General features: G+C 38.4%; 1 protein-coding gene across 1 annotated transcript in view; it reads right to left on the reverse strand.

The window, feature by feature from the left end:
- The window catches only part of GABRA4 (gamma-aminobutyric acid type A receptor subunit alpha4), a 47,583-nt gene extending 23,656 nt beyond the window's left edge, over nucleotides 1–23,927 (reverse strand). The window contains exons 1-8 of the mRNA XM_088163323.1: nucleotides 23,783–23,927; nucleotides 23,557–23,675; nucleotides 14,364–14,431; nucleotides 11,726–11,946; nucleotides 11,541–11,623; nucleotides 9,663–9,806; nucleotides 8,152–8,304; nucleotides 5,605–5,864 (exon numbers count right to left, since the gene is read on the reverse strand). Coding sequence (XP_088019449.1) covers nucleotides 5,605–5,864; nucleotides 8,152–8,304; nucleotides 9,663–9,806; nucleotides 11,541–11,623; nucleotides 11,726–11,946; nucleotides 14,364–14,431; nucleotides 23,557–23,675; nucleotides 23,783–23,865 — 1,131 coding nt within the window. The 5' untranslated portion in view covers nucleotides 23,866–23,927. The remainder of the gene's footprint in view (nucleotides 1–5,604; nucleotides 5,865–8,151; nucleotides 8,305–9,662; nucleotides 9,807–11,540; nucleotides 11,624–11,725; nucleotides 11,947–14,363; nucleotides 14,432–23,556; nucleotides 23,676–23,782) is intronic.
- Between the last annotated feature and the right edge of the window lie 1,574 nt (nucleotides 23,928–25,501).

Raw genomic sequence — 25,501 nt, forward strand, 5'->3', positions numbered from 1 at the left:
TTCTACTACTCCAAAGTAAGAACAAAGTAAGTGGTACTACTCTAGGTCTGGTACATATTTTGTACCTCTCCATTATGTCCATTTATTCAAATATGTATTCATTCAGATTCAAATAAAAAGTTTTGGTCCAGAGGTTAAAATTTTCAGTTTCACTTGAAGTCTAGACCTTAGACACAACAGTGTATCTGCTGACATCTCACCATTAATCAACTTCAGGGATTAAGAACAACAACAAAAAAATGGTACACTAAAAAAGTAGGTACCCTATCTATAACTTCAAGATTGTATGCAGCCCATCAGAACAATTTATCAGGCCAGCTTTTGTTCTGTAAGTCAGGAGTTTGGGGAACAGAGCTGGCCATCAGCCAGACTAATTGCTCTTGATGTCAGTTCACCAAGGGCTGCCAAAGGATCTCCATTTTTCTCCCACTATATCACATAACTTGAACTGTGCCCATGTGGACACACACATTTAGAGAGCTAGGGAATTACAGCTTGGAAATTCTTTTCAGGCCTGGATTTCTCCTGACTCTCAGGTCCATTCCCAGGCTGACAAGCTGACTACAGCTTCAGCTAGGGAGGAAATCTCCCAGGGTGATAATATGGTGAAAAACAGAGTGGAATTCATAATAAAGATTAACACCTGGTGTCTTTCCCGTGGGATACATCCTGAGGTACTGTCCCAAGAATGTTTTTCCCAGTTGTCCAATGAGCTACTGTCCTGTCCTAGCTGCACGTAACACACTTTAAATACGGGTTATCTGTACAATAAAGTTGGCCTTTTTTCCCCAAAGAGGTCCGTGTGTGTCGCTGTCCTTTCTCTCTCTATGCAGTGCAGTAACCACATGCCCATAAATGACTAAAAGATAAGGATTGTGTACCAGAGGAAATACATCTGAATCACACAAAAGCAGTATGCAGGCTGTCCACATGAGGACATTTCTCATAAACTTGTGAGGTGGATGCCAGTCACACAGCACCCAAGCACAGAGAGGAGAGTGTGCCTACATAGCAGGGAAGAGCTTGACCCCCAAGTTCTTCCATTAGATGCTACAGGACTTGCTAGAGACAAGGTGACATTTAACTGTCTCCAGAAAAGAGGGAGAAAAATTGAGAGTTACAACCTACTTGTGATTGAGTTTGGAGAAATAATTCCATTCAAAAAGGATTTTTTTGAGTCTGACCTGATTTTTCCCGAGTTTCACACTTTTAACAAACAGCTGAGGTTGAAGCTCATGTTACCAGTGTTTAGGAGTCTTTTTTTTTTTGAAGACTACTTTTCAGTAGCATTCTTCATCTCCAAAACTGGGTAGCTCTTTAAAAATAAACTTCATAGGAATACAGTGAAAAGGAAATAGTACAGAGGCATAAAAATAGACTCAGGAGTCCAATAACAAACTATAAATCATTCATTTCCATCACACATTGACTTGCAGCAACATTTCTGCTTTTTCTAACGAAAGTAGTTCAGAACATTTAGGGATAGATTCATTGTTTCTAAACAGAAAGCATTTTAACTTGCTCCCAAAACAAAGAAATCACAGGTAACCACAGTTTAAGTTACCTCTTCTTGACTTAGACATATTTCAGTGCTATCCTGCTGTGCCTGACAGAAAGTTTGTCCAAGTCCCTTGTGAACTCAAGGCAGACCTCAAAAAAACATGGATCTTACTCCTGGGATGTCTTCTGCAGACCTGGACTCCTCCTCATTGAAACGCATTAAGTTTGTATCAAGAAGTTAAAGACAAGAAGAAGGAAGAGTTGAAAAAGGGTAGGCAAGGGAAGAAATATAAGAAAATATTGAAGACTACCATGGCTAAAGTCAAACAAAGTGATAAAGGAACACAAGCTGCCTCTGCAGCTATTGCAGGCTTGCTCCTGCTACCCTCAGCCCAGTAAATTAGCTTGATGCCAGGATTGTTTTGTTGGAATTAACACAGTTCAGACTACTTAGCTAGCCTCTGAACTGCATTTAATGCTTACTTTAATCAATATATTCCTCAGTCACACCCATCATGCGGCTCCAAAAGAGTAAATATAATTACAGATGAGAACAACTTAGAAAAGCAGATAGCCCACATTTGCTACAGTAAGAATGTATTGGTTCTAGTGAAGAAATATATAATATGAAGTAATATATCCAAAACCGTTGATCATAATGATGAATGATAGGAGATGCCTTGGATCCAAGACAACTATAAAAGTTGTTTTGACTGAAAGGAGAAAAATAACTCACCACTTAAAATTCTAATTAATATTAGTATATATGAACTGATTCAATACAGAAAATCCACTTTAATTCTATGGTCATAAATTGGTCAAAGATACACCTGTCAAAAAAGGACTTCTAGTAATGTACCATTTATTTTACCAAAATTTACTATTAATATGCCTAATTTCTAATATCATCAGATAGAAAAATCTTCATATTCTATAAGTTTCATAGCCCAACTTTCTCCCTCATAGAATCCTTCAAGGACAATCCCACCATGTTATTTGAGGAAAAAAAAAAAAAAAAATCAAATGCATTAAACCATCCAGTCAATAATCCAGAATCAACAGCTCATAAAACAAAACCCTTATTTAAAAGTATAATGTCACCATGTTTGTTTTCCATAACAACCTCAATTGTCCATTAATTTTTCAGGGGACCTGTACAGATGGGATCTCAATTGCAAAGGAAGCAGGCAGAGACACCTCCATGCCATTCCAAGGTAGGCTAAAGTAAAGGGCTAAATAGGGATCTCCCCCTCCAAGTAGTAGAAGATCCAAAGCACATTGCAAATGGTGAGATAGTCAACAGAAAGAACTGTAAGGGTTAGGTATTCTGGTATCTTCTTTCCCAATTAGCATATACTTTCTCCCTGGGCTAAGTGAAAATTTTTAATTTTGGGAGACTGGAAATTTAGTATTACAGGCAAAGTCTGTTTGAAAAAAGTTTCAAGTTTAAAATACAACTTTTCCTGAGCTCTGGCAACTGTACTGCTACCAACAGAATTTCTATGACAATAGTGCCAGCACAGTACAGATTTTTTTTTTTTTAAATACTAACTGGGTCAAGAAATCAAGCCTATCATTGATCTATTGAGAAAAAAATGTCTAGATTTACGGTAAGAAACATTGTTTACAAATAGCATGCTACAGACCAGGTATTATCCTGCATTCTTTATGCACCACAAACTCAGCACTAATCCCAGTACCAAGGAAATTGAGATTTCATTATCTCTAGTAAATCAGTACTAACTAGACAGTATTTGTGCAGATCAAAAAAGACAGATTCATAATAAAGAATAAAGAAATAGTATAATAATAAAAGGTAAAATAATACATAATAATAAGGAATAAAATAAAATTCTAGATTAGTCCTTATAAACAAAATATAGCAAGGAGTATTTTACATGGGCTGGAAAGCAGGGTGTAACATCCATTTTAGGTTCTAGAGAAGTAAAGCAGTGATCCTAGCTTCTGTTCTGCACAGTGGGAGACCAGAAGTAATCCTCTAGTCATAGAAAAGATTGCACAACAGTTAAGCCTTTATAACAATAGCTGTGGCTCACCTTGTACAACTGTCTTGGAAGAGCAAAGTCTCAAATCTTAGTATGGGAATTAGGCAGAAAGCAGTGAAAAAAAATAAAAGTTCGAGGTACAATCAACACTATCACTCACTTACTCATGACATTAATGTGTAACCCCTTGAGTCGATTGCTCCCTTGGGTCCTTTCAAAATTTCCCAATCCATGAGAACACTCCCATATTTATCCCAGCAGTATTAATTAAGCAATGGAATAGAACTGTTCACATCTCATTTTATCTATCTTTCAAGTTGAAAGAAGATGTGTTTTATTGCTGCCTTTTATTTTTTTAATAATAATAGCAATAGTAATAATAACAACGATAGGAAAAAAACAGAAAGAGGAATTTCTCCAAAATGTGTATAAATGGCTAAGCATTTTACACTACTAACTTAAAGCAATTGTGTCCATGAATCAAGAGTTTTCTGAAGCCTCCATGAGAATAAGTATTATTAAGCTACCTGAGAAATCCACTGTTTTTCCTATTGTTTTAAATGAAATCTAATCAATAAACCTAGGATTAAAGTGTTCTTAAGTATTTTTTTTTCCTAGACATGCAAATAAAACCTGTCACCAAAAGCAGTATTTACTTTCACTCCTCAGGAGCAGCCAATATACTCTACTAAACTTCATGCTGCACAGTCAAGAAGCTTAGCATAAGCTCACAGCACTAATACGTCTGTGTACAAGGTGAACTCCGTGCTACTATAAACATATTTCTTGGTTCCTGTCTCTTACCAGTGGCCAATGGAGTGACAAATAACAAACTCTTCAGGAGCATATCTATCCTTTTAAGAAGAAAAGGGAGCTAACAAAACAACATAACCAGGAGATTGAAAACAGTATCTGCAGTAGGAGGGCAAAGAAGAAGAAAAATGGAAGTGGGTGGACAGCAGCTGTGCAGCTATAGAAAATGGAAGGGGTGGGAAGACAAAAATGAGAAGATGAATAGGAAAGGAGACAAACGAGATGTGAAGAGACAGAAGACAAAATTAACAAGAATTAGTCTAAAACAGCACTTCTTAAATCCTGGCTCAGCCAAAGGAAATTACAAAGTCAGCCTGACAGGAAGAGTAAGTAAATTACAATGCTGCTGTCAGCGTCTCACTTCTTGAGTGGTGCTGCCAAGAGTCAGTCATGGCTGCGAAGTGCTAGCCCAGTGTGGCTGGGACAGGTGCTGCAGTGGCCTTCTTAGCTACATGTCTTATGAATAGATGCTTCAGAGAGTAAGCACCATTTATTGGGAATAGGAAAAGAGAGGAAAGGGTAATCACCTATGAGCTCAACTGGAAAAGAGATTGAGCCTTTATTAGCTACTCCACACACTAAAACAGCTCCCACACAAGTCACACTTAATCCAAAGCATTAGGAAAGCAGGAAAGCATTTTGTTAAACAGACCCCAAAAACTTATCAGGAATTGAGGTGAACTACTATGCAAAGATACACAAATTACGTTAAAATTATATCTACAGTAAAAAAGTTTTCATCCAACATTCTTAAAAACTCCTGAAATTGTAACAGGTAAAGACAGAAAAATCTTCATAGGCACCTATGCAATGCAAGGAGAACTGTGATGTTTAGGGAAGTGGTCCAAGGTACAGCTGCAATGCTTTAACATTTTAATTCATTAAAGATATTAGCCACATAAGACAGCGTGATGCCCTTATAATCTGCAATATCTTGCCTTGTATAATCAGTCCATACAGAATCAATGTGGAAAAGGAAAGTAAGTTTCCTCAAGATTCCCATCCTAACTGGCCTTCACCAAAACACAAATAAACATAGAAGAGACTGCACCTATGGATGGGCATAATTGCCACCTCTCCCCTGAGTTTATTCAATAATGCAAATAAGAATCAAATAACGTTTTACAGAATTCTATGATTGAATATAGTGTAGTATTAGCTTTCCATTAACCTGATGTACAATGCATCATTAACTCAAAGGGAACCTGGGAGGAAGCTAAAGGCCCATTTTTACTGAGAAACACTACCAAAAATACAAAAATGTTTGCATAAACTGAAAACATACCGTGAATGTCTCTTCTGTACTTCTTTTCCTTTGTACTGGAGCAACTGGAAATTCAAGAAGGGACTTTACCGTCTTCCTTTTGGCTTTTTCCATTTGAATGTTAGTAAAATAGTTGACAGCAGCAAACTCAATGAGAGCAGAGAACACAAAGGCAAAGCAAACCGCTATGAACCAGTCCATGGCAGTAGCATAGGATACTTTTGGCAGTGAATGTCTTGCACTGATGCTCAGTGTCGTCATTGTCAGCACTGTGGTTATGCCTTCAAAAAAACAAAGCAACAGAACTGTTGAATCGAAGTAAAACAAAGCAAAAACTGGCAATCAGCCTCAAACAAAGACTTTTAAATCACTTGTGAGTCTTTCTCTGCTGCCTGTGAATATGGCATTAGATCTAAGTCACAGAAAGCTACACAAATCCATGAGCAGCTAAGGCCACAAACAGTTAATCACTTTTTAAAGAAGGTACAGAAAACCGTGACTTCAGCAGATCATCTACAACTCACAGAACAAAACACAGAAGCCTTCATTTCACATGTTTTTCACTTCAAGTTCAGTAGAACTTTTTACAAGTTATTTTCTAAACATTTGAATAAGATTTAAGTTGTTAAATTGGGGAGTACTCCTCAGACCACAACAAAAACGTGACTTTTCCTGTAAATTGTTCTGAACACCACCTATTATTCTGCATCTGTGCCTCTGATCACACTTGTAATCCAGGAGTCATTAAGTCATGACAAATTATTTTGGTGCTAAGGAAGAATATTATTTTAAGAACTCTGTTAGTTAAGAAACCATCAGGGTTTTTTACAGCGTTCTGCTACTAGTCAGCCAATGAAATTTGATTCAAAAGAACAACTTTAATTAAAAGGTGTGCAAGCATGAACACTGAACTCAAAAAATGGCCACTTCGTGGTAGTATTTCAAATTCTAGATAAAAACAAATTAATGGGTTCTTTTTTTCATGCAAAATATATCATACAAATGTAAAACCCCAAGTATGTAGGGAACATTGCATAAATCCTAGCATGATAACCTCAACGAGTGACTACAAATAGAGATGTCCTTACTCTTGTGAAAAGAACACTGTACCCATTCTAATTCAAGATGCAATTCTTATGCTCAGAAGAATTTAAACTCATTATTAATGTTTTTCAACAGATTCTTTACATCTCTATTTGCTAAATGATGGTGCTCCATCAAGGTAATATACAAAAAAAAAGCTTCACCTACACACTGGCATACAGAGAACTGGTCACAATTAAATCAGTCCTTCCTATTAAAGAAGAAAACTGAAAAAAGAGTAATAGCTAGGTCATGGGAACTCAAAGGATTTCTCAGAGTTTTCAGGAGATTAAAAAATACAGATTCAAGCTCACAAAACCTTCTTCAGTGGGAAAGTGTTGAGAACCACACCATTGAAAATGTTTAAGTCTGATAAAAAAAATTATGGAAAGTTGTTAGGGTTTTTTTTTTTTCCCTGGAGAAGACCCATCTCTTTTTAGGCCTACTCTGTCTAAGGGCCTCAGTAGACATTTGTCCACTTCAAGTAAAAAGTTTGTCTGAATTGTTTCTAAAAATGTTAGTTTAATAGATGTAAAATTAGGGTAAAGTGAAATAAATGACCAGACATTAACCAAAAACAAGCAGGAGATAGTACAGAATTAGTTTGCTGACAGTTTTTACCAGATTTTTCCCTATTAAATCATTCTTCTGGAAGACTTGGAGCTGCCAGTACTACTGCAGCATCTTGCCAGCATCTAGCAGTCTATAGAAAGGCTTGTAATAGAACATTCTCTTCCTGCTTTAGGCTGCTTTTAAAATGTTTTTATCCTATTTCTTTGTTAGGAAACATATTTCCATTTAGTTTTTCACACTTTGTCTTCCACTGAAGATTTTCTGTTCTTTTCACTGTGCCATCCCATTCAAGCTGTATTTTGAAGAGAGCACTTTTAATATCTTGTGATCATTTTGTTTTTGTAATTCATTTTCATGATGGCAGAGGTAGAAAGGAAAAAAAAGCACTAAATATGAAATTACAGTAACAGAACCTCAGCCTTACTCATAGCAAGCTTCCACTGATGACACAGATACCTCAAAACAAGACATTGGAACATCTCACACATTCCAAATCAATTTATTTTACAGGTATTCTATAAACCATGAGTTCAAGTACTTACACTACTGTCCACTGGAGGATAAACCTGATCTGGATGTAGACTAAGGACCTGAGTGTATTACTCAGAGCCAGGTCTTTCCAGCTTGCTCCCTCAAGCAGGTAGAATCCCTAGAGCTGAGCAGCCGTTTGCTACATATGACCATGTCACCCTTCTGGTCATATATTCCAAGTTTCTCTTCAGATTCCAAAGGTTCACATAACAACATTCTTCATACATCAATAGCAAAATTCACCCTGAATTTAAATTATTGCCTTGTTTCTGCAATAGCATGGAGTATACCCCAAAGCACTAAAAAGGCCTTTTCTAGTGAGAGTTATTAAAAGAGCAAGTACAAGAAAAAGTAAAAAGAATAAAAAAAGTAAATAATTACCAAATACAGTTCTAGCAGGAACAGATTCCTTGTTTATCCAAAATGAAACTTGAGAGAGGATCACGGTCATAATGCACGGGATATAGGTCTGAATCATAAAATAACCCATTTTCCGTCTGAGATGGAAATAAACTGTCATAACAATATATTCACCTAAAAAAAAAAATTCTCTGTGTATAAAATTTGTGTTTCAGACTCCCAAGTAGGATATTTAAGGTGTTGCTACACATATAACTTAACGTGTACAGAAAGATATCTTTTTTAGAACAAGAATGAATGAAGTTTTTTAAAAAATCCTAGAAACAGTAGGTCCTTACAAAGAAGTTGATATAAAAAATAGTATAATACAACTAATACTGGATTATATTCTACTGTATAAACATGGTTTTTAAAATCCTTTGGACAACTGTTGAAGAAGAGAATCCCAAGACACAATGCATCTCCTACCACAGTATCCATAACGTTGTGGTACCTACCTGATGAATAAAACAATAGAAACAATGACACACACCAAATGTTATGCAAGCATCTCAACTTTTTGCTAGGTTTATAAGTCAGCCCCACTATGATAACAAGCTAAATGCAACAATCATTGAGAAGAATTATAAATACTCTAAATTTACCTAAAATGTTATCATTCATATTAAGCAAACAGACCAAAAAAGCAGTTTTACCATAAACTCAATAAACTGTCTAAATAAAGCACTCCAGAAAGAGCCTTTTGGGACAGCAAAGACTTTTTTTATTAACTCATAATAATCTATATGCTGAGAAGTAAATTTCTAGTGAATTGCAAAATGCCATTTTATCTTTGAGTAAAATATCCATAGAGCAATACATCAAATATATTTGCTTTATTGGTTTCATTTTGACTATTTCACAAAACCCAAACCTGCTGATGCTTAGAAAATTATTCCAAATTTTAAAAATATTTTGGGAATATGCTTGTTTATCACCACACTGCTCATCAGTGATACTTCATTAATTTTGGATGCCTGTAGTTGCCATGTGCCTTATTTCTTACAGCACAAATCAGCAGAAGTATCTATTGTGACTAATGTATTTGTGACTACCCTTATCTGACTAGAGGGTTTTTATGGTTTTAATAACCCATTCTGTATGCTGTACTTCTATCCTGAGCTGTTTGTACCACCAAACAAAGGAAGTCTTTTGCACATAATGTGGATACAGTGCTGAGAAATTACTTCCTCACCCAGGCATCCTCTTGACTCTTCAAACTGCATTTTAAGCAGTGATTAAATGCTCATTTTGTCCCTTGGAGTAATGATCTCATTCTAGCTTTCTGAAAGACTGTCGCAATCTACTGTAATGAATCTGCAAATGTAAATCTCAAGGACAGAAACCTAATTCAGATTTACACTCTCAGCCCTTAATACATACCCTATGACATTCAGTAGAATAAAACTTACAGGAAGAAAAAGAAAAAAATCTTTAGGCAATATTACAGGTTATTTTTATCTCAAGTTGATTTTTACTGATGAGGTTCCTACCTGTAATAGATTTAATAGTTTCAGAGGATACCGTATGCCCGAGCAGGTCATACTGAACTAAACTGGAAGACTCCTCAGGAACTTCCACTGACTTCTCAGGTCCTTTTGTCCAGGTATAAATCATTTCACTCTTTGGATAAGCATCTACAACACAGCATCAGTTTGCATAAATAGGAAACTTTTCCTCATGCCTTACTAAGAACCCAAGCCAAACCTACTGAAACCAAACAGTAAAACACACATGAACGACTTCAGAAGATACCCTTCATGTTAAGTTACCCCCAAAAAGCCACCCTCAGAGTAGAATAAAAAAGAGATGAGGTTATTTGTCAAGTGTCACTGTCACACATAAATTCACTTCACTGGAATGTGAAGAGTAAATGCAAATCCCTTCTGGATCAGCCCTTATTGGGCATGCAAAGTTTATCTTTATTTTAGCAATTTCTAACTAAAAGTTTACTATTAAAATATACTAATCTAAAAAAAAAAAAAAGAGTATGTATAAGGAGGATATATTTTGAAGATTGGGTGCACATTACTTTACAGAAAAGAATGATCATACTAAAAACGACAATATTTTAAACTTCTGTTTAAAATATTTGCCAGAAACCATAGGTCAGTAAAAAATTCACAATGGCCCCAAAATAAGCACACACAAAGAAACATTTTACATTTAATGCAAAAGACATATCTTAGAGTAGCATTCAATCCCTACACAGTCTAAACTCCTGTTAAAATTGAATTAAATCAGTCTTACATTTGAAATGGCTGCATGTTATTTCAAGTTTCACTGTGGGAAACATGAGACTAGTGTTCAGCACAATTCCTGCTGAGTGGTGATTCTGTCTAAAGAGCTATTTCTGTGGATGAGCCCCCACTATCAAAGCCCCCCTATCATACAGCTGATACCAAAGACAAATCTTGCAGCACCTGGTCTCCACTGATGAAAAATTGTATCAGAGCAGTGTCTTTCATACCCCCATTCAGGTTGACTACCCAGCTGTATAAGCTAAATTTAGGCAATGAAAACCTCTGAAGGCACTCCAGCCATTTCTGACTTCAGAGCTCTGGGGTCAAGGAAAACAGATTAATGTCCAGCCATTGAAGGGTCTAAAGCAGAGAAGTCAGTGACCAAGAAGGCTTAAAAGAAAAACAAGATAGTTAATGGAGTGGACCAGCCATCTCCAGAGGGTCTCAGAGGTCTCTGCTTTTGATTCACATCCGGGAACCACAACTACCCTCTCTTGTTTGTTATGCTCCAAACTGTTCCTTCTATCCGAAGTTTGAACATTTTTCAAAAATCTACATCTGACTTCAAAGCAGAAAAGGAAAGTCATTTGCACTAAGATTTTTCTCACCAGTTAAAGAGTTATTTATCTAGTCTTAACTTGCCATGCAGACTCCTCTTACAGGCCAGCAGACGGACAATTACAACTAGAGGTCAAATCTCTGCCTATAACCTGCACCTCTTTCCTAAGATGCCAATGTGCTTCCACTGCCCGTAGAGAAAGACAACTAATTTGCTTCCCTAGGTGTCTTTTACCTGGCTGTTTTATCTTCTACAGAGAATCTCTCACTTCACTGAGTATCCAATTCCTCCCCAAGAACCAAGAAAAACTATATATTTCAAGCAATTGCTTAACCAGAATAGTGGGGTTTAACATAACAGCTGAATCGCTGCCTGCTTTTTAGTTCTCTGGGTTTAATTTCTGAGGTCCAAAATTGAAGTCCCAAGGACCTTAACAGGAGTTTTGACTGCATAGGGATTGCATATCAAGACATAACTGTAAATAAATTCAGAAAGTCTAGTAACTGCTCAAAATTTAATTCTACTATTTAAATTCTGTAGTTACGAGAAATTTCATAATTGCAACTTACAACTCCCAAATTTGAGAGGACAAGCATGACCATCCATGGGAAAATCCACTAATCTCATGGGACACTCTGCACTTATTGTAAGCCTATAATGGAACAAATTAAATAGTCTCTGGTTGCCATTTTGTCTAGGCAGTACAACTTTTGCATACAGTAATTGTAAGAAGTCAAACAAATACATTAGATACCTCATTGTGTATAGGATGGTGCCATTTCTCATTATTCTGAAGAGTTTATTTGGGGCTGTCATATTATGTGCAACAGACTTTTTCCCATTCCTGAAGAAAGTATCAGGAGTCCATACCTTCGAAACCATCAAGTTGTTAAGTCTTAAAATTTCAATAGGGCCATCATATTTTAATCTTTTATCTACCCATGTCTGACGAAAGAAGACATCCATTGTATATTCCTGTATTAAATTGCAGAAAAACAAAGATGAAATTTGCATGTGTGTTTCCTGTAAAAGAAGAAATACCTCAGGAGCAAAGAAATTATTAGAAAAATAAATCCTAAGTCCACTACACAAACATTTTTCCACCAATTAAAGTGTCTTGTGTACGTCTCAATAGCTTAATTTCTTACATTAGTCATATCAATAAACTGATACATATTTAATCATTACGGAATAATTAACCTAATTAGATTGCAGAAGCAGGTAACTGAATTTGAAGTCAAGCATATAATTGGAAATAAAATGATCTCTGACAAGAACTGTCAACAGATCTTTAAAGAAAATATATCCATAGATAGGTTGCTGTTGGCTAAATTGAAAATACAAGGACAAATGATTAGTTCCACTTCAAAGTTATGAGAGAAAACTTAATCTCATGGAAAGTAAGCTTTTAACTGAGGAAAGCTAAGTAAGTCCTTTGCCATGCCCACAAAACAGGGTTAATAAATTATACAGAAATTTGCATATAAATACGTCTTTTTAAAGTACGTAACTATCCCATTAACTTCCTCAGAAAAGCCACTGAGATGCTCCAAAGAAAACATGCAAACAATTGTAGAACTGCAGACACAGGCACATCATGAGAAATCATGTGTGAATGAATGGATGAAAGAATGCATTTCTCATCTCGGGAAGCTAAAGCATTTCACAAAAAAACTATCATTGAAAACAGTCACATAGAAGACTAAGTCCTTTCTAACTTACATTTTTGATTTTGTTGTTAAGCCAAACAATGTTTTCTAACTTCATTTCAAATTCTTCTGCATAATATTTCCATTGAAATTACTTGTAAGGCCATATCTATTTGCATTGGCAAGGAGGCATGTCTACTAGTGTAATGCATTTTAGGATTATATCTGTCTTCTTTTCCATGGCTGTATCCTCCCCTGTGATTTATAGTTAATCCATGAAAAGTGTTTCCTTTAGTGTCATTTCTTGCTGGCAACTTCATAGCTCATAAGAAGCAGTTTCTGTTATTAGCTTCTACCTGACAGATTTTGTAATATAAGATTTCAACCATTCTCATTACAAAATGAAAATGGGCACAAAAGCAACTAAAAAGACATTCTGATCATCCCCTGAATTGAGACCACAGCACACATCATTGTTGCAGCAAGTTTTATGAGAGCAGCCACATTCAGATTACATTGGGTCACTAATGGGTATATTAACTAAAGAGTATTCCACAAACTATTCCTGTATCCCTAAATAGCCTCCAAAATAATCCCTAATGAAGAAAGGGGACATATCAGCTGTAAACTCTCCTTTTGCAAGTTCCTTGCCTATCTTCAGTCCATGTTCTCACTTCTGCCTATATATATGCTCCAATATAACTAATAACTGCCCATGAAAATGAAACCTGAGAGATGCTATGCAGCCCTCACTGTAGATTTGAGGCACATATTACTAGATCTCCTTGGGATCACATTCTTTTACCCCTTCTCACTCTGATAAGCATCATACTGCACATGATAACCAATGAAGAGGTAAGATGCATTTCAACATGAGACTGCTGTCACAAATGTAGCTCTTGAAAAAATATCTTGCTATCATAGACCTTTCCACATAATAGAAATAAATCAGGTGCAATACAAAGTGAACAACAGCACTATATGGGAAGAAAATTACTACCCTGAAACTGCTTTTTCCATGAAGAAGTTCAGTTCAGCACATATGGCTGTGTTATTTCCATGGGACTTCTTGAATACGTTATAAAAAGATCAACTGCTCTATGATTCAAGGGTATTTCACTGTGTTTTAGAAGTTTATGAGAGTTTTGCTGGATTTGACCTTGAAAGCTAAAGCCATTCAGGCACAAATAACAGAACATGCAAATGTAATATTTCTCCTCTGTTACAATTTCATGCATGTCACTTGGATGTTTAATTTCTGCAGATACTTATGAAAACTCTTATCAGACAAACATTTGCTGAAGTGATGCTTAAAGGAGCACAAAGATCAGCAAAGGGCATTCGTCTGAAATGAAAACGTCAACAAGTATTTTTTAAATGATGTCATTATTATTCACCTGAGAATAACACAAGTTTTAGAAATGAAAAGCAATTTCAAAGAAATTACACATTTTCCCTACAGTAGACTTACTTAAACACTCCCTGCAAGGCTGAATTCTGCCTCTGTGCCGTGAAAATCTGTTTTAAATCCTATGAAGTGAATTTCTTAAGCCAGCCAAAACCCACTGAAAGTGTGACCAGAATCAGGCCTTATGTATCTAATTATAACCTGTAAATTAAGCTGTTACTAATCTTGCCTAATTTGCATGATTGACAGAACAGTACAGATGAAGCATCCACTCCTACTGCAGCTAATGGTTTCTCAGAACCAGGAAATGGCATTTTAATCCCAGAAATACATACCATTTCTACATCAGAAACAGGTCCAAAACTGGTGACATATATATCTGTTTTGACTTCAGTAACAGGACCTAATGTATGAAAAGGAAGTGAGCAAGAAAATTTGAATTTTGCAGGTCAACAATTCCCATAAATGATCCTGGTGTGTGAACAGTTACCGCTTTCAGGGTTCTGTGGATGAGCAAGAGCAAAACGCAAACAGAGGTCAATTCATATAAGTCTCAAATAAGAAGCACTGCTCAATTACCTTTACCACATAAGTAAATCAAAAGCAGCATTTCCATGCAAACCCCCATTCAGAAAACCAATGTTGACTCAAGGGCTAAGAAAACTGATGTCAAAAAATTAAAAGGCTCACTAAAAACGGTATTCTACTTAACAACAATCTCTGAATCCAGGAAATCCACATTCCTCAAAGCATTTATTATTATTAATATTTGGACCTACTGTTAATAACTCAACTACATACATTAGCATGCCATGCACTGAGCAATTTAGTATTGCAGGATCAAGAATTGCATCCCTTTCCTGAGATGTACTTAAGTGCTTTAATACTAATATCCAAAATAAAAGTTGGAGGTCAAAGTATTTTTGAGGGTTTGAATCAAGATCCACATTCTGCTACAATGCCTGTTTTGAAAGAACCAATGATACTTAGGACACTGCCAAAAACAGTGCACTGAGCAGAGGTTTTGCATTCTTACAGCAAATCAACCACCAGAGAAAGCAGTTCCATTTTAATGTATTAGTTCCTTTACTACCTTTAAATTTTAAAAGGGCATTCACTCTTCAGTACACTCTACATTTCCCCTTAAACCAAATACATGCACTAATTTCACTGGGATTTAGGTCTCTTCCTAATGTAAAAGTCTAGAAAGCTGCTAATCATTATCAGCTGCTATGATAATTTTGTGATCAAAGCATTAGCTAACAGTTTAATTCAGGTAATTAACTCACATTGTAAGTTTAAAAAAAGAAATCTACTGAAGGTCTTACCAAACAGTATCTGTTTGAAGAAACATGCATGATCTACAAATTCACAACCAGCTTCTAAACCCCTTCAACTCAAATTACTAAAGAGGATAAGTGGCTCAAGTCTGATAATTCGAGTTTTATCATAATATTTGCAATCTAAAAATGAAAGGAGGAAAGACCCAATAGAGTTAGCAGCAGAAGAATATGTCCCACTTGAAAATAAAAAAAAAAAATTTAAAAAATCATTCTTCACAGATGTCACTTTGAATCAAATGATAATAGATTTAAAAAAAAAAAAAAAAATAAGTAAGCAATGGGAAAACAGGCAACCTGAATATCTTGCACCTAGAACAAGTCTCAAGCTGTGAACAAAAAGTAAAAGAAAACCATGTAAAATTGTTTTACTACAGAATTTGCCAATTATTTAGAGAAGAAAAGCTAAGAATTTTTCATCTAAATGTCAAAAAGATTGCTTTGCTGTAGGCTAAGTTTCACAGAAGGGCATTTTTTCAAAATAACTCTAAAGAAAATTCACTGTACAACAGCTGGTAGCTCAGAGATCCCTGGAAAGTTGCATAGTTTGGCATGTGTGTCTTGAAGAGGTTTTAAGAAGCAACCCCCAAGTTCCAGATAACACATTTTCATGCCATGCCATTTGTTTTGCAATGGGTTACTCTCTAAATATATCAAATGGAAGCTGCTCCCTTTTCTACAAATAACAAAACGTTCATCCGTCAAGGAAATCCATGAGTGGTTAGATCACTCATTTGACTAACAGCATAGGCCAGTGACATTTCCTGAACATATTTATTTCTGGAGAGCAGAAGAGCTCCAAGAGATTAGAAGTGAAGACATTTATCTACAGTGTTAGAAAATAGGAGAGAAAAGCCCAGTCATACTTGCATGTAGAAATAGAAGAGATTGAATTACCACTGATCTCCCATAAGCACACTATTAAAATTTATCCAGGGTTGATTTAAATACATAAATATTTTTTTAATTTGAACTTGAAATGTTTCTGGAATCCGTTCTATAGAAGTGAAAAATTCATTTTCCCACATAGCTTTAATAAGAAAATACAGGAATTAGTCTTTATTACTCAATGATAAGAGAACACTGAATACTGCACTCAATTACTGCAAGAATCCCTTTCAGAAACTGAATTCAATATTCAGTATTCCCTTTTTACTGAGTAACAGAGACAATTCCCTGAATTCCTTTCAAGAACTGCTTTACTTGTTAGTTCTAAGAAACTAAATAGGAATAGTCCTTAAATAAACCCTAGACTTTTAAGTGTTTTTCCTCTGATGGTATAGCTCACAGAACACTGTAATTTCACAATCATACCAAACTGAACAAAGGGACAGATTTTCCCACAGGCACGAGCTGCTTCTCGTCAGAAACTGATTTCTTTTGTTTTATTAAATGATTACAGCTTCATGGGCAACAGGCATTGAGAGGCTTTTGCAACTTTGTTTTTTGAAGTTTCTCAGAAAGATGGGGAAAGCTAAGATCAAGAAGCTAATCTCCAAATCAGCAAGCCTACAACTTAAAGCTATTAGAAACACTATAGCAGCAGCACAAGACTAAAACTATGTTTGAGTTCACTCTCCAGTAACTGCTACTCTGTCGTCAAATATTTATTAGTATGATCCATGAGAAAGAAGGAAGCAGAAACTCTCAGGCAATTATGAGGCCACGAAATAGCGTTTACTTTTGGTTGCTTGTCCAACATGATGGCAGAAGAGTGACAAAACAGATGCTAAAATCACATTTTATTCCACTAGAAAATGGCAGATGAATGCGGATCTAGAAACACTTCAGACATCATAACAGTTATCCAGCTAGTACAGACTTACAAATCCTTGCTTTGCGGCCAAAACCTTGGCCAAACAGTTCAGTGTCTGGTAGGAGCAAAGACAGTGAAGCTGATTATCTCCTTAATCCTTTCTCTCCAATTGCAGTCCTTTCATGCTCCATGTCTTCCACCTACACTGGTCTTAACAGTTGTGAAATGACAAATCTTGGATTTTCTAGCACATCCCGGTACTTAATGCCAACCCAGGAGTATCTATGGCGACACCAATACCTCTTATTCTTCTTGTTCTAGAAGAAAACATAGTTGGTAACAATAGCGGGGGTATAAATAGTGAGTCATGCTGCTGCTTCTTTTTTAAACTATTATTAATCGTGGGAATTCCTGTCAACGAGGAGGTGATCTGTAGTCACCTAACCTACTTTTACCGGTGATTTAAGCAGCCCTCCAAAACGAATGTGTTGCACCACTTAATCAACTCAGGCTCTGCAAGCAGAAGATCCTATTAGAATCCTTAACGCTCTATTACTGGCAATAAAATGCAGTGAGTTGTGAGAAGGCAAATTAACTTTAAATATGACCATTTGGGCTTACCCCTCAATGGATCTTCACAAAGTATCTATCCACCACAAATCTTCAGGAATGCTGAAGAACTATTTATATCATACTGGTGTGTATTTTTATGTCAATGAAATAGGAGGAGAGTCCTACACACTGCAGTGGGAACAGTTACGTCTGAATCACTGCTTGCAAGATAATATACTTTAAAGAAGCTTAGGCAGGATTAAAAGCAACCCCTGCAAAAAGACAGAATAGTTCAGTGTTATAGATGTTACATGCGGGCTGAAGAAGTGATGGCAGGCCCTCACCCTGGGAAGAGGAACAAAGGAGAGCTCTCCCATGCATTTTATGTCTACATATGGGGTTGAACTGCAGCACAGCTCCCAGTGAAAGACTTCGGGCTCCATTATCCCTGCGTCTCCATAGGCAACTGTCACTGCAGAGATCTCTGCTGTATGTAAACACTCAAATCCTGCACAGGCTGTCTCTATATTGCAAATTTTGCCACCAAGGGTCCCACAACTAATCAGAAACATTAACAAACAAGTCTGTACAAAGGTTTCAACATACAAAGTACAATTTAAACACTGTGCAGTTATTGGTGCTATTATGAGATCAATCCCAGGATATATAAACCACATAAAATCCTATTACATCAGTTCCTACAATTACCAAAATAAAAAAAGGAGTTGCTACAGATTTTTTTTTTTTTAAATATAATTACATGAGAAAGATTTGGTGTTTTCTCTTCCAAATTCTTGCTGCCTGAATAGGGTTGACATTTTTTAAGTGAGGGAAAAAAAGAAAAAACCCCATCATATGAAACATGTTCTCTTGTTTCATTCTATCAGAAAGAACAGCTACAGCTAAGGACACCTGCTATATGTAAGAATTCTGTTCAGAAGCCAAAACTAGGTAGGACATTTTAAAAAACTTAATGCAGAATTGAAACACATGGGCTACATTCTCTACCAAAAGACAATACAACAAACACAGCAGCACACAATAACCTTTGTCTCTATGTATGCTCATCCATCAGCATGACTCAACCTGAAAAAGGAAAAGTATACCTCCAGAAATTAGGAGATTACTGGTTTTTTGCCTATTTATCAGCAAAACATCTCTGCTGAGACAGCCAATAAGCCTAATACTGGTGCCAGTTTTCATGATGTGGACACCTGTCTACTAAGAACTGGACTAAGAATATCAGCTAATTTTATACAGATCACTGAACAACAGACAGATGGTAATGACTTCAAGCATTACTAACCGAGGCCAAATTCAAATCTGTCACCTACAGGTATCTAACACCATATCCTGTTAAGCCTTGAGTCATCAACTTTCACCAGCTGAGAAAGAATGGACAACTGCTGGGGAAAAAAATGACCCGCTTCACTTTTTAATGCTCACTTCAAGTCCATTTGCAATCTAAATAGTAAAAACAAATTATAATATCCATTATGCTGAGCAATGGAACCTTTAAGGTATGCTTGAGTTCCTAGTAAGAGCAAATAATCATGTAGATATTTTTATTTTCTCTAAAAACAGAAAATGCCTTTGCTCTTCAAATATATTCCTTGTTTATTTTCTGACTAAAGTCCTGCATAGACAGGAAATGAAACTCTTCAGAAATGCTGTTCTTCAGCTGAACAACACACAGACTAGAGGGGGAGAGAATCCTTCTCCTACCCTTCCTAGGGGAGACAATGGCCAATATATTTAATTCCACCAAGTTCTCAGCTGCACTTCCACAGTTACAAAATCATGAGAAAGAATACAAAAGGAGGAAGAAAAGAAAAAGGGAAATGAATGAACACAGTCCCATTCCTTCTATCTAGGAGTCAGTAGCGGATGTGGCAATTTCCAAAGAGAAAGCCACAGAGCTAACCCCAGTAGTTGATAGTGAGATTCAAAACTTATGCCAGGTTCTACCTCACACAAACAAACAAAACTCAGGAAGGGAGGGGGCTCCCACTTTCAGGCTGTGGGTGATGCTGAAGCTTGTAATCAGAGGGTTTCACAGCCGACCTAAGAACTTTGGGTGGAAGGCCAAGTCACACACCACTTTCTTTCTTCCTTTGGCCTGGCCATACAATTGGCCATTAAAAGCAAGACACCAGAGATCAGATGTCCTCTGTAAGGCACAATTCATTAAAATCAGCAGACACACAGTGCTGTCACCCTCATCAGCTTCAGTCTCCTTATTCCTTCCTGCATCCCAAAGTACAGGTTTAAGTTTGATTAGTTACTGTATCATAAAAATTTCAAAGTCATCATTAAATTTTTTTAAGTTACCATCCAATACAGGTTTGAATCAGCTCTTGCAGGGCATTGGTAATGTCAAGAGTCACTCAGAAGCCTGAAACCATGCAAGGGTTTAAAACGGCAAATCAGACCCAGGCTTTTTACTTCAAGTGAATAATGTTCCTTTCAAAGACTTTGGACTTCTACTGTCACTTTGAAACTAATCACCAGAAAAGTAATAAGGTGATTTTCAGAGAAAATACAGCTTGTGTAACTTTCAATACTTTTTCTTCATGTAATACACAAAATTTTAAAAGCAGATGAAAACTGTAGACAGGGTTTAGCTAGAAATGCTTCTACTTCAAACTTTTATGACTGAATCAAAATAGTACTCTGGTAGTACTTTTGAATTTTTCCAGCAGGTGATGATTTTAATTAATGACACTACAAGCAGCTTCTGTTAAAAACACTGGTTTTATAGAGTAGTTTTGACCAGGAAACCTACTTGGATTATAAATTGCATGCTGAAATTCACGATAATGATATAACAGAGCATGTAGAGGATGAACTAACTTCATTTCCATCACACCATTTTCAAACATCATACAGCATTACTTTACTCGTTAGTCCCTAAATACCTTCCATCTACTCAAATTCAAACCTCTTATGCATTTAAAGTCTTCCTGACAGCAGTTGCAGGGGTTTTCTTTCTTTCTTACATGAAACTGCCCATTCTGCTTTACTTCATTCAATTTCTAGGTGACATTTCTTTGTTTCTCTCTTTATATTCTCCCCCTGCCCCAACTTAATGAGAACTTTCCCTTAAATGGTCTTTAGCAACCCTTTTAATAAACCCTTCTGGTTTGGTTTTCCACACTACCAAACCTCACAGTGCCTAGTAAGGTGACAGCAACTTTTAAAGGTTATTAGATTAATTTAATAAAGCAGAATTAAAATGCAAGGTGTCAATCCAATGACATAGGGAACTTCATTCTGCTATCAGCCCTCAACACATGCCATGCTCCTGTGCCAGTACCACCAAGAGAAGCTTCCACATACTCCACTGGGGTTCACAACGCTCCTGGGAGACCAGATCCACATTTGCAAGCATGCTGGGGCAATTTAACTTCTCATCCATAGCTACCGAAAATTGTGCAAATTAATGATAGTATGGAGAATTCTGATCCAGCTGTAGGAATATTCCAAAATCAAACATTTTCTACTTTGCTCTGCACGTGAATTATCTTCATATATTTTTATTTGTGGTAACACTGGAACATGCCAGCAAAATTCAGAATTTGGCTACCTCCCTGAGTCTGATTTTAAACATAATTTGTGCCAGAGTTAGAAATATTTTCATCAATTTGTAGTTTAAAATCAGCATCAGTTAGTCCTCTGTGAGGCCTTTTGTTCTTAAAATAAAACCTTCGTTTCATTTCAGGCCTGTGAAAACTAGATGGTGAATCAGCTTCAAGAAGAAAACAAAAATAAGTATTCTGCTGTTCATCAGAAAGTGATGTAGCTTTAACATTACCAAAACACACTATACTTTCCATCTCTAAATATTCCCATACCCTCTGACATTTTGTTTGCAATGCTATAAACTAGTTAGTGACCCACTTTCAAGATACAAATCCCATTTTTGATAAAGATTCATCAGGAAAAAAAAAAACCAAAATATAAGTAAAAGTTGATATTCTCCATTTCAATAAATAGTCTGTAGTTATTATTCTGAGCAGTGTCAAAAAGTGAAATCGGATCAATTACAGAAATGTCTTTCTTTGGTTGGTTTTGTTGTTTGAATTTTTTTTAATCCAAAGTTGTTCTTCTCAAATCAGGTATAGATCATTTTCACTGTAAGGAGCTAGGTAGCCAAGCATCATTTTTAAAAGCAAAGTGTTTCCCCCCCAAGTTTTGCTTAAAAGTTCAAAACTCAAAGATGAGTGGTTAAATGTAAACCATAGAGATTATGAGGTTATGAGGAAGTAAGAAGCAAAATAATATCCATTTTGTGAAATATTGACCGAGGCTGAAATCTGAGTTTTTTCCTCCCTCTCTCATTTACTTCAATATTGCCAATGTGAAAGTTCAAGAATATACAAAGAACTTTTTCTCCTTGATTGCATTTTGCTGAAAGTCTGCCACACTTACAGGGGAAAAATACCTACTCTTGCAAAACATCCTGCAAAGGACAACTGTATTAAAATAAAAATCACCATATATTACATATTTAGTAGTTGTTTAATTTTGGAAATCTGATAATGCTCATAAAGCATCTTTGCTAGATGACTAATTAGTTGGCATTCAACCTAAAATGATGCCAAACTTAGCGCATCTCTTGTACGCGTGCAGAAGTGTCTGTAACCTCTCCACAAAGACTAAATTGCAAAAGACTATCAGTTCCCAATGACTCCTCCGGGTGTTAATAAATTTAGCTTCCTTCTCACTTAATGTGTAAGCTAACTTAAGAAGGCCTCATTTATTCCACACACTCAAAATAATAAGAGTGGTCCATGTGTGCCAGGTGCTGTTCTTTAACAATCACGATCATGCATGTGAGAGCACTGCATATGGCATGTGAGGAATGTGCTGGAATACATGTCAGTGTGGATGGATCACATGTATGGAGAAGGTACTTCCAGAGGAAGAAGAAAGTATTTCGCAACATAAACTTACGCAAGGATCTCATTCAACCCTGTATTGGAAGCAGCCTACAAAAACCTCGTTACAGCTTTGAGCACCATAGAAAGGTCTGTAGCATTTATTTCTAAATATTTTTATATTGTTTTTTACTTTCAAATTTGCATTTTTAATATCTTCGTTGCAGATTACAAAATAAACTTTTATTTTGCCTAGATCTTAATGATTTTTGGCTCCAAGTCCCTACACAAAAACATCAAAATCATAAAGAACAGCAAGTCTGGCTGCTTCTTCAGCATCACAAAACTGCATCTTAACAGCCTGGGGAAAGGAAGAGGCCCAAAACCCCCAAACGCAGAACATAAGTGAAGGCGAATTTGAAACTCCGCCACGTCCAATTCCTATACGGCAATTAAGTCTCCTACTTCTAAATCAAAACTGGAATTTCAGCAACTGTGGTGAAGAACTGGCACCTGAGCTCTGATTTTCTCTAACTAGTGGAACAGAATCCATCAGACCTAACCTCCTGGGCTGGTAAAAGTACACCTGTTTCTATTAGGACCCGATCGCGGCATTTACGTGTCAAAACCTGCCAAGAACGAGAAGAATCTGGGTGTTAGACAGGTCACTCCATCCCCACCAAGCCAACGCACACCGGCTTCAGTGCTTATTTTTCCTCCAGCGCAGCAGCAGCAGCCCGAGCCCGGGATGTGGGCAGAGCGGCAAAGCGGGGGCTGAGCCCAGGACCGCCCCAGCGGGGCCCCCACGGCCGGGACTGCGCAGCACCCCCGGGGCTTTCGGGCCAGGCGCTTTCCGGAGGGCTCAGACCCCGGAGCATGGAGCGGGGACACACCCCCGCCTTTTCGGTCAGTACCGGGTCGGTCCGAGCGGCGAGCGCTGCGTCCCCCGCCCCTGCCCAGCGACCCCCCGCCCGCCGCCGGCACCGCGCCGCCACCGTACCCCCAAATCCCGGTCGCAGCCGGTTGTCATAGCCATCCAGGAGGCTGTTCAGGATGCTGGTGAAATTCTCCGGCCACAATTTCTCCTCTTTTTTGATCTGCCCTGGCGGCCCGGTGAGACTGCGAGGCAAAGAGGGAGCGGGTGAGCGGAGCCGCCGGGAGCCCGCGGGAGCAGCGGCACCGGACCGACCGCCCGGGCCCCCCGGCGCCGCCGCCGGGCTACTCACCAGGTCGCCAGGCACAGGCAATGCAGGAGGGCGATGGAGAGACCCGAGGACATGGCGATGGCTGGCTCCTTGGCAGAAACCATCTTTGCATGCCATACTTCACGCCTGGGCACGTTAAACGCCTTGTCCGGGGCGGGGAGGGGGACGCGGGGCCCGGCGGGGGGGCGGCGGCGGCCCCCGGCGGTCCCACATGCGCGGCGCCCCGGTTGCCAAGCGCCCGGCACGGGCGGAGGAGCGGCGAGCGAGTTTCCCGCACCGTTAACTCTCTCGGGGCAACAGGCGCCGGTCCCGCCGCTCCCCCCGCCCCCGCCCCGCCCCGCCCGCGGCCCCGCGCTCCGCCCCGCGCTCCCCTCCCGGCCCGGCCGGCGGCCGCCGCTGCACCGGCGGCGTGCGGAGGTGGGGTGACAGGGCGGCCACGGAGCACGGGGGCGGCGCGGGGGTGACCGCGGTGGCGGAGCCTCCGCTCGTCCCGATCGCCTCTGCTCCCCGCGAGGGGAACAGAACCGAGAGCGGGGGCGAGCGGGGGTGATTAATTCCCCAGTGAGGAGGGTTTGGGAGCAGGAGGGTCTCTCCGCTCCGGTAGGAGAGGAGCTGGCAGGAGAGAGGTAGGAAGAGGAGGTGAAGGAAAGCTTTGACTTCAAGGTTAAAACACAGCGCGCCCAAAACAGATGGAAGCGAGTGGGTTATCCCAGGTTTCTAAACGCAAAAAAATGCCAGAATAAGGGAATCGTTTCACGTTATATCTGTTGGGTTTTTTCTTTTTTCTTTTCTTATCATTCCTATAATTAGGAAACATGATTTGATGACCCAAAAAAAATCCATTATGCAAGGTCCAAGGGATTCTGAAGAATTACGGTAAAATCCACTCAGAAGTGTTGTTAGATTGTCATAGGGTAGGGTATAGGGCAGGTTGGGTGGAAGGGGAGAACTGAGGGAAAGGAAGAGGACGGGGGGGGATGTGTTCCACACGCAGTAAGAATTGGCAACAAACAACTTGTTCTTCTGATCAAGTGTGGTGCAGAGACTATTGTTGAGGTTTGAAAATCAGTGTGCACGTCAATTTTAATGAGGGTGGTAAAATTCATCATGCACATAGGGCAGGTATTGTAATTGACTCAAAGACTACAGTACTGTCAATGCCGACAGTAAAAAGTCTTTATTCATTACTTACTACAGTATCTTTTAGCGCTGAAATGCCTGATTATCCTCAAAACTACTGTACACTTGAAATCTTCCTGATTGTACTTCAGAGTTTGTTCCAGCTAGGGTGCCCTTTGCTGATTCGTTTGAAAAACAATTAAAGCTGTGCTTGAAATCCATTTAGCCTGCTGACGCTGTTTATCTTTCAAAAAACTCTGTCTAGGCAGTCAGTTCTGCTTCCAATTTTAAAAGCCCTATTTAGGCCTCTGCAGATTACTAGTCTGCTTCCTGAGATTTTGACAAGGATGCTCATCTCCTGACTGCTTTACAGGATCCTGATCTGACTGCCATAGTGGAATGACAAATGTGCTGCCAAAACACCACTGAGTGGGGCAGCCTGCCTATGGATGGCACACGCGCTCTGTGCAGTGTTTACAGACCTGGACAACTCAGGCGCTAGGATGTCATGCCAAGGTCACTTCAGCTCTTGTGATGAGGCTCTGGGAGCAGCCTGTTTAACTCCACACACAGGTGAAAACCAGCACAACAGCCAGAGTCCACTGCTCTGTCTCCATTAGC

This window comes from Sturnus vulgaris, chromosome 4 (assembly GCF_052056855.1).
Source record: "Sturnus vulgaris isolate bStuVul1 chromosome 4, bStuVul1.hap1, whole genome shotgun sequence".
Taxonomy (NCBI): domain Eukaryota; kingdom Metazoa; phylum Chordata; class Aves; order Passeriformes; family Sturnidae; genus Sturnus; species Sturnus vulgaris.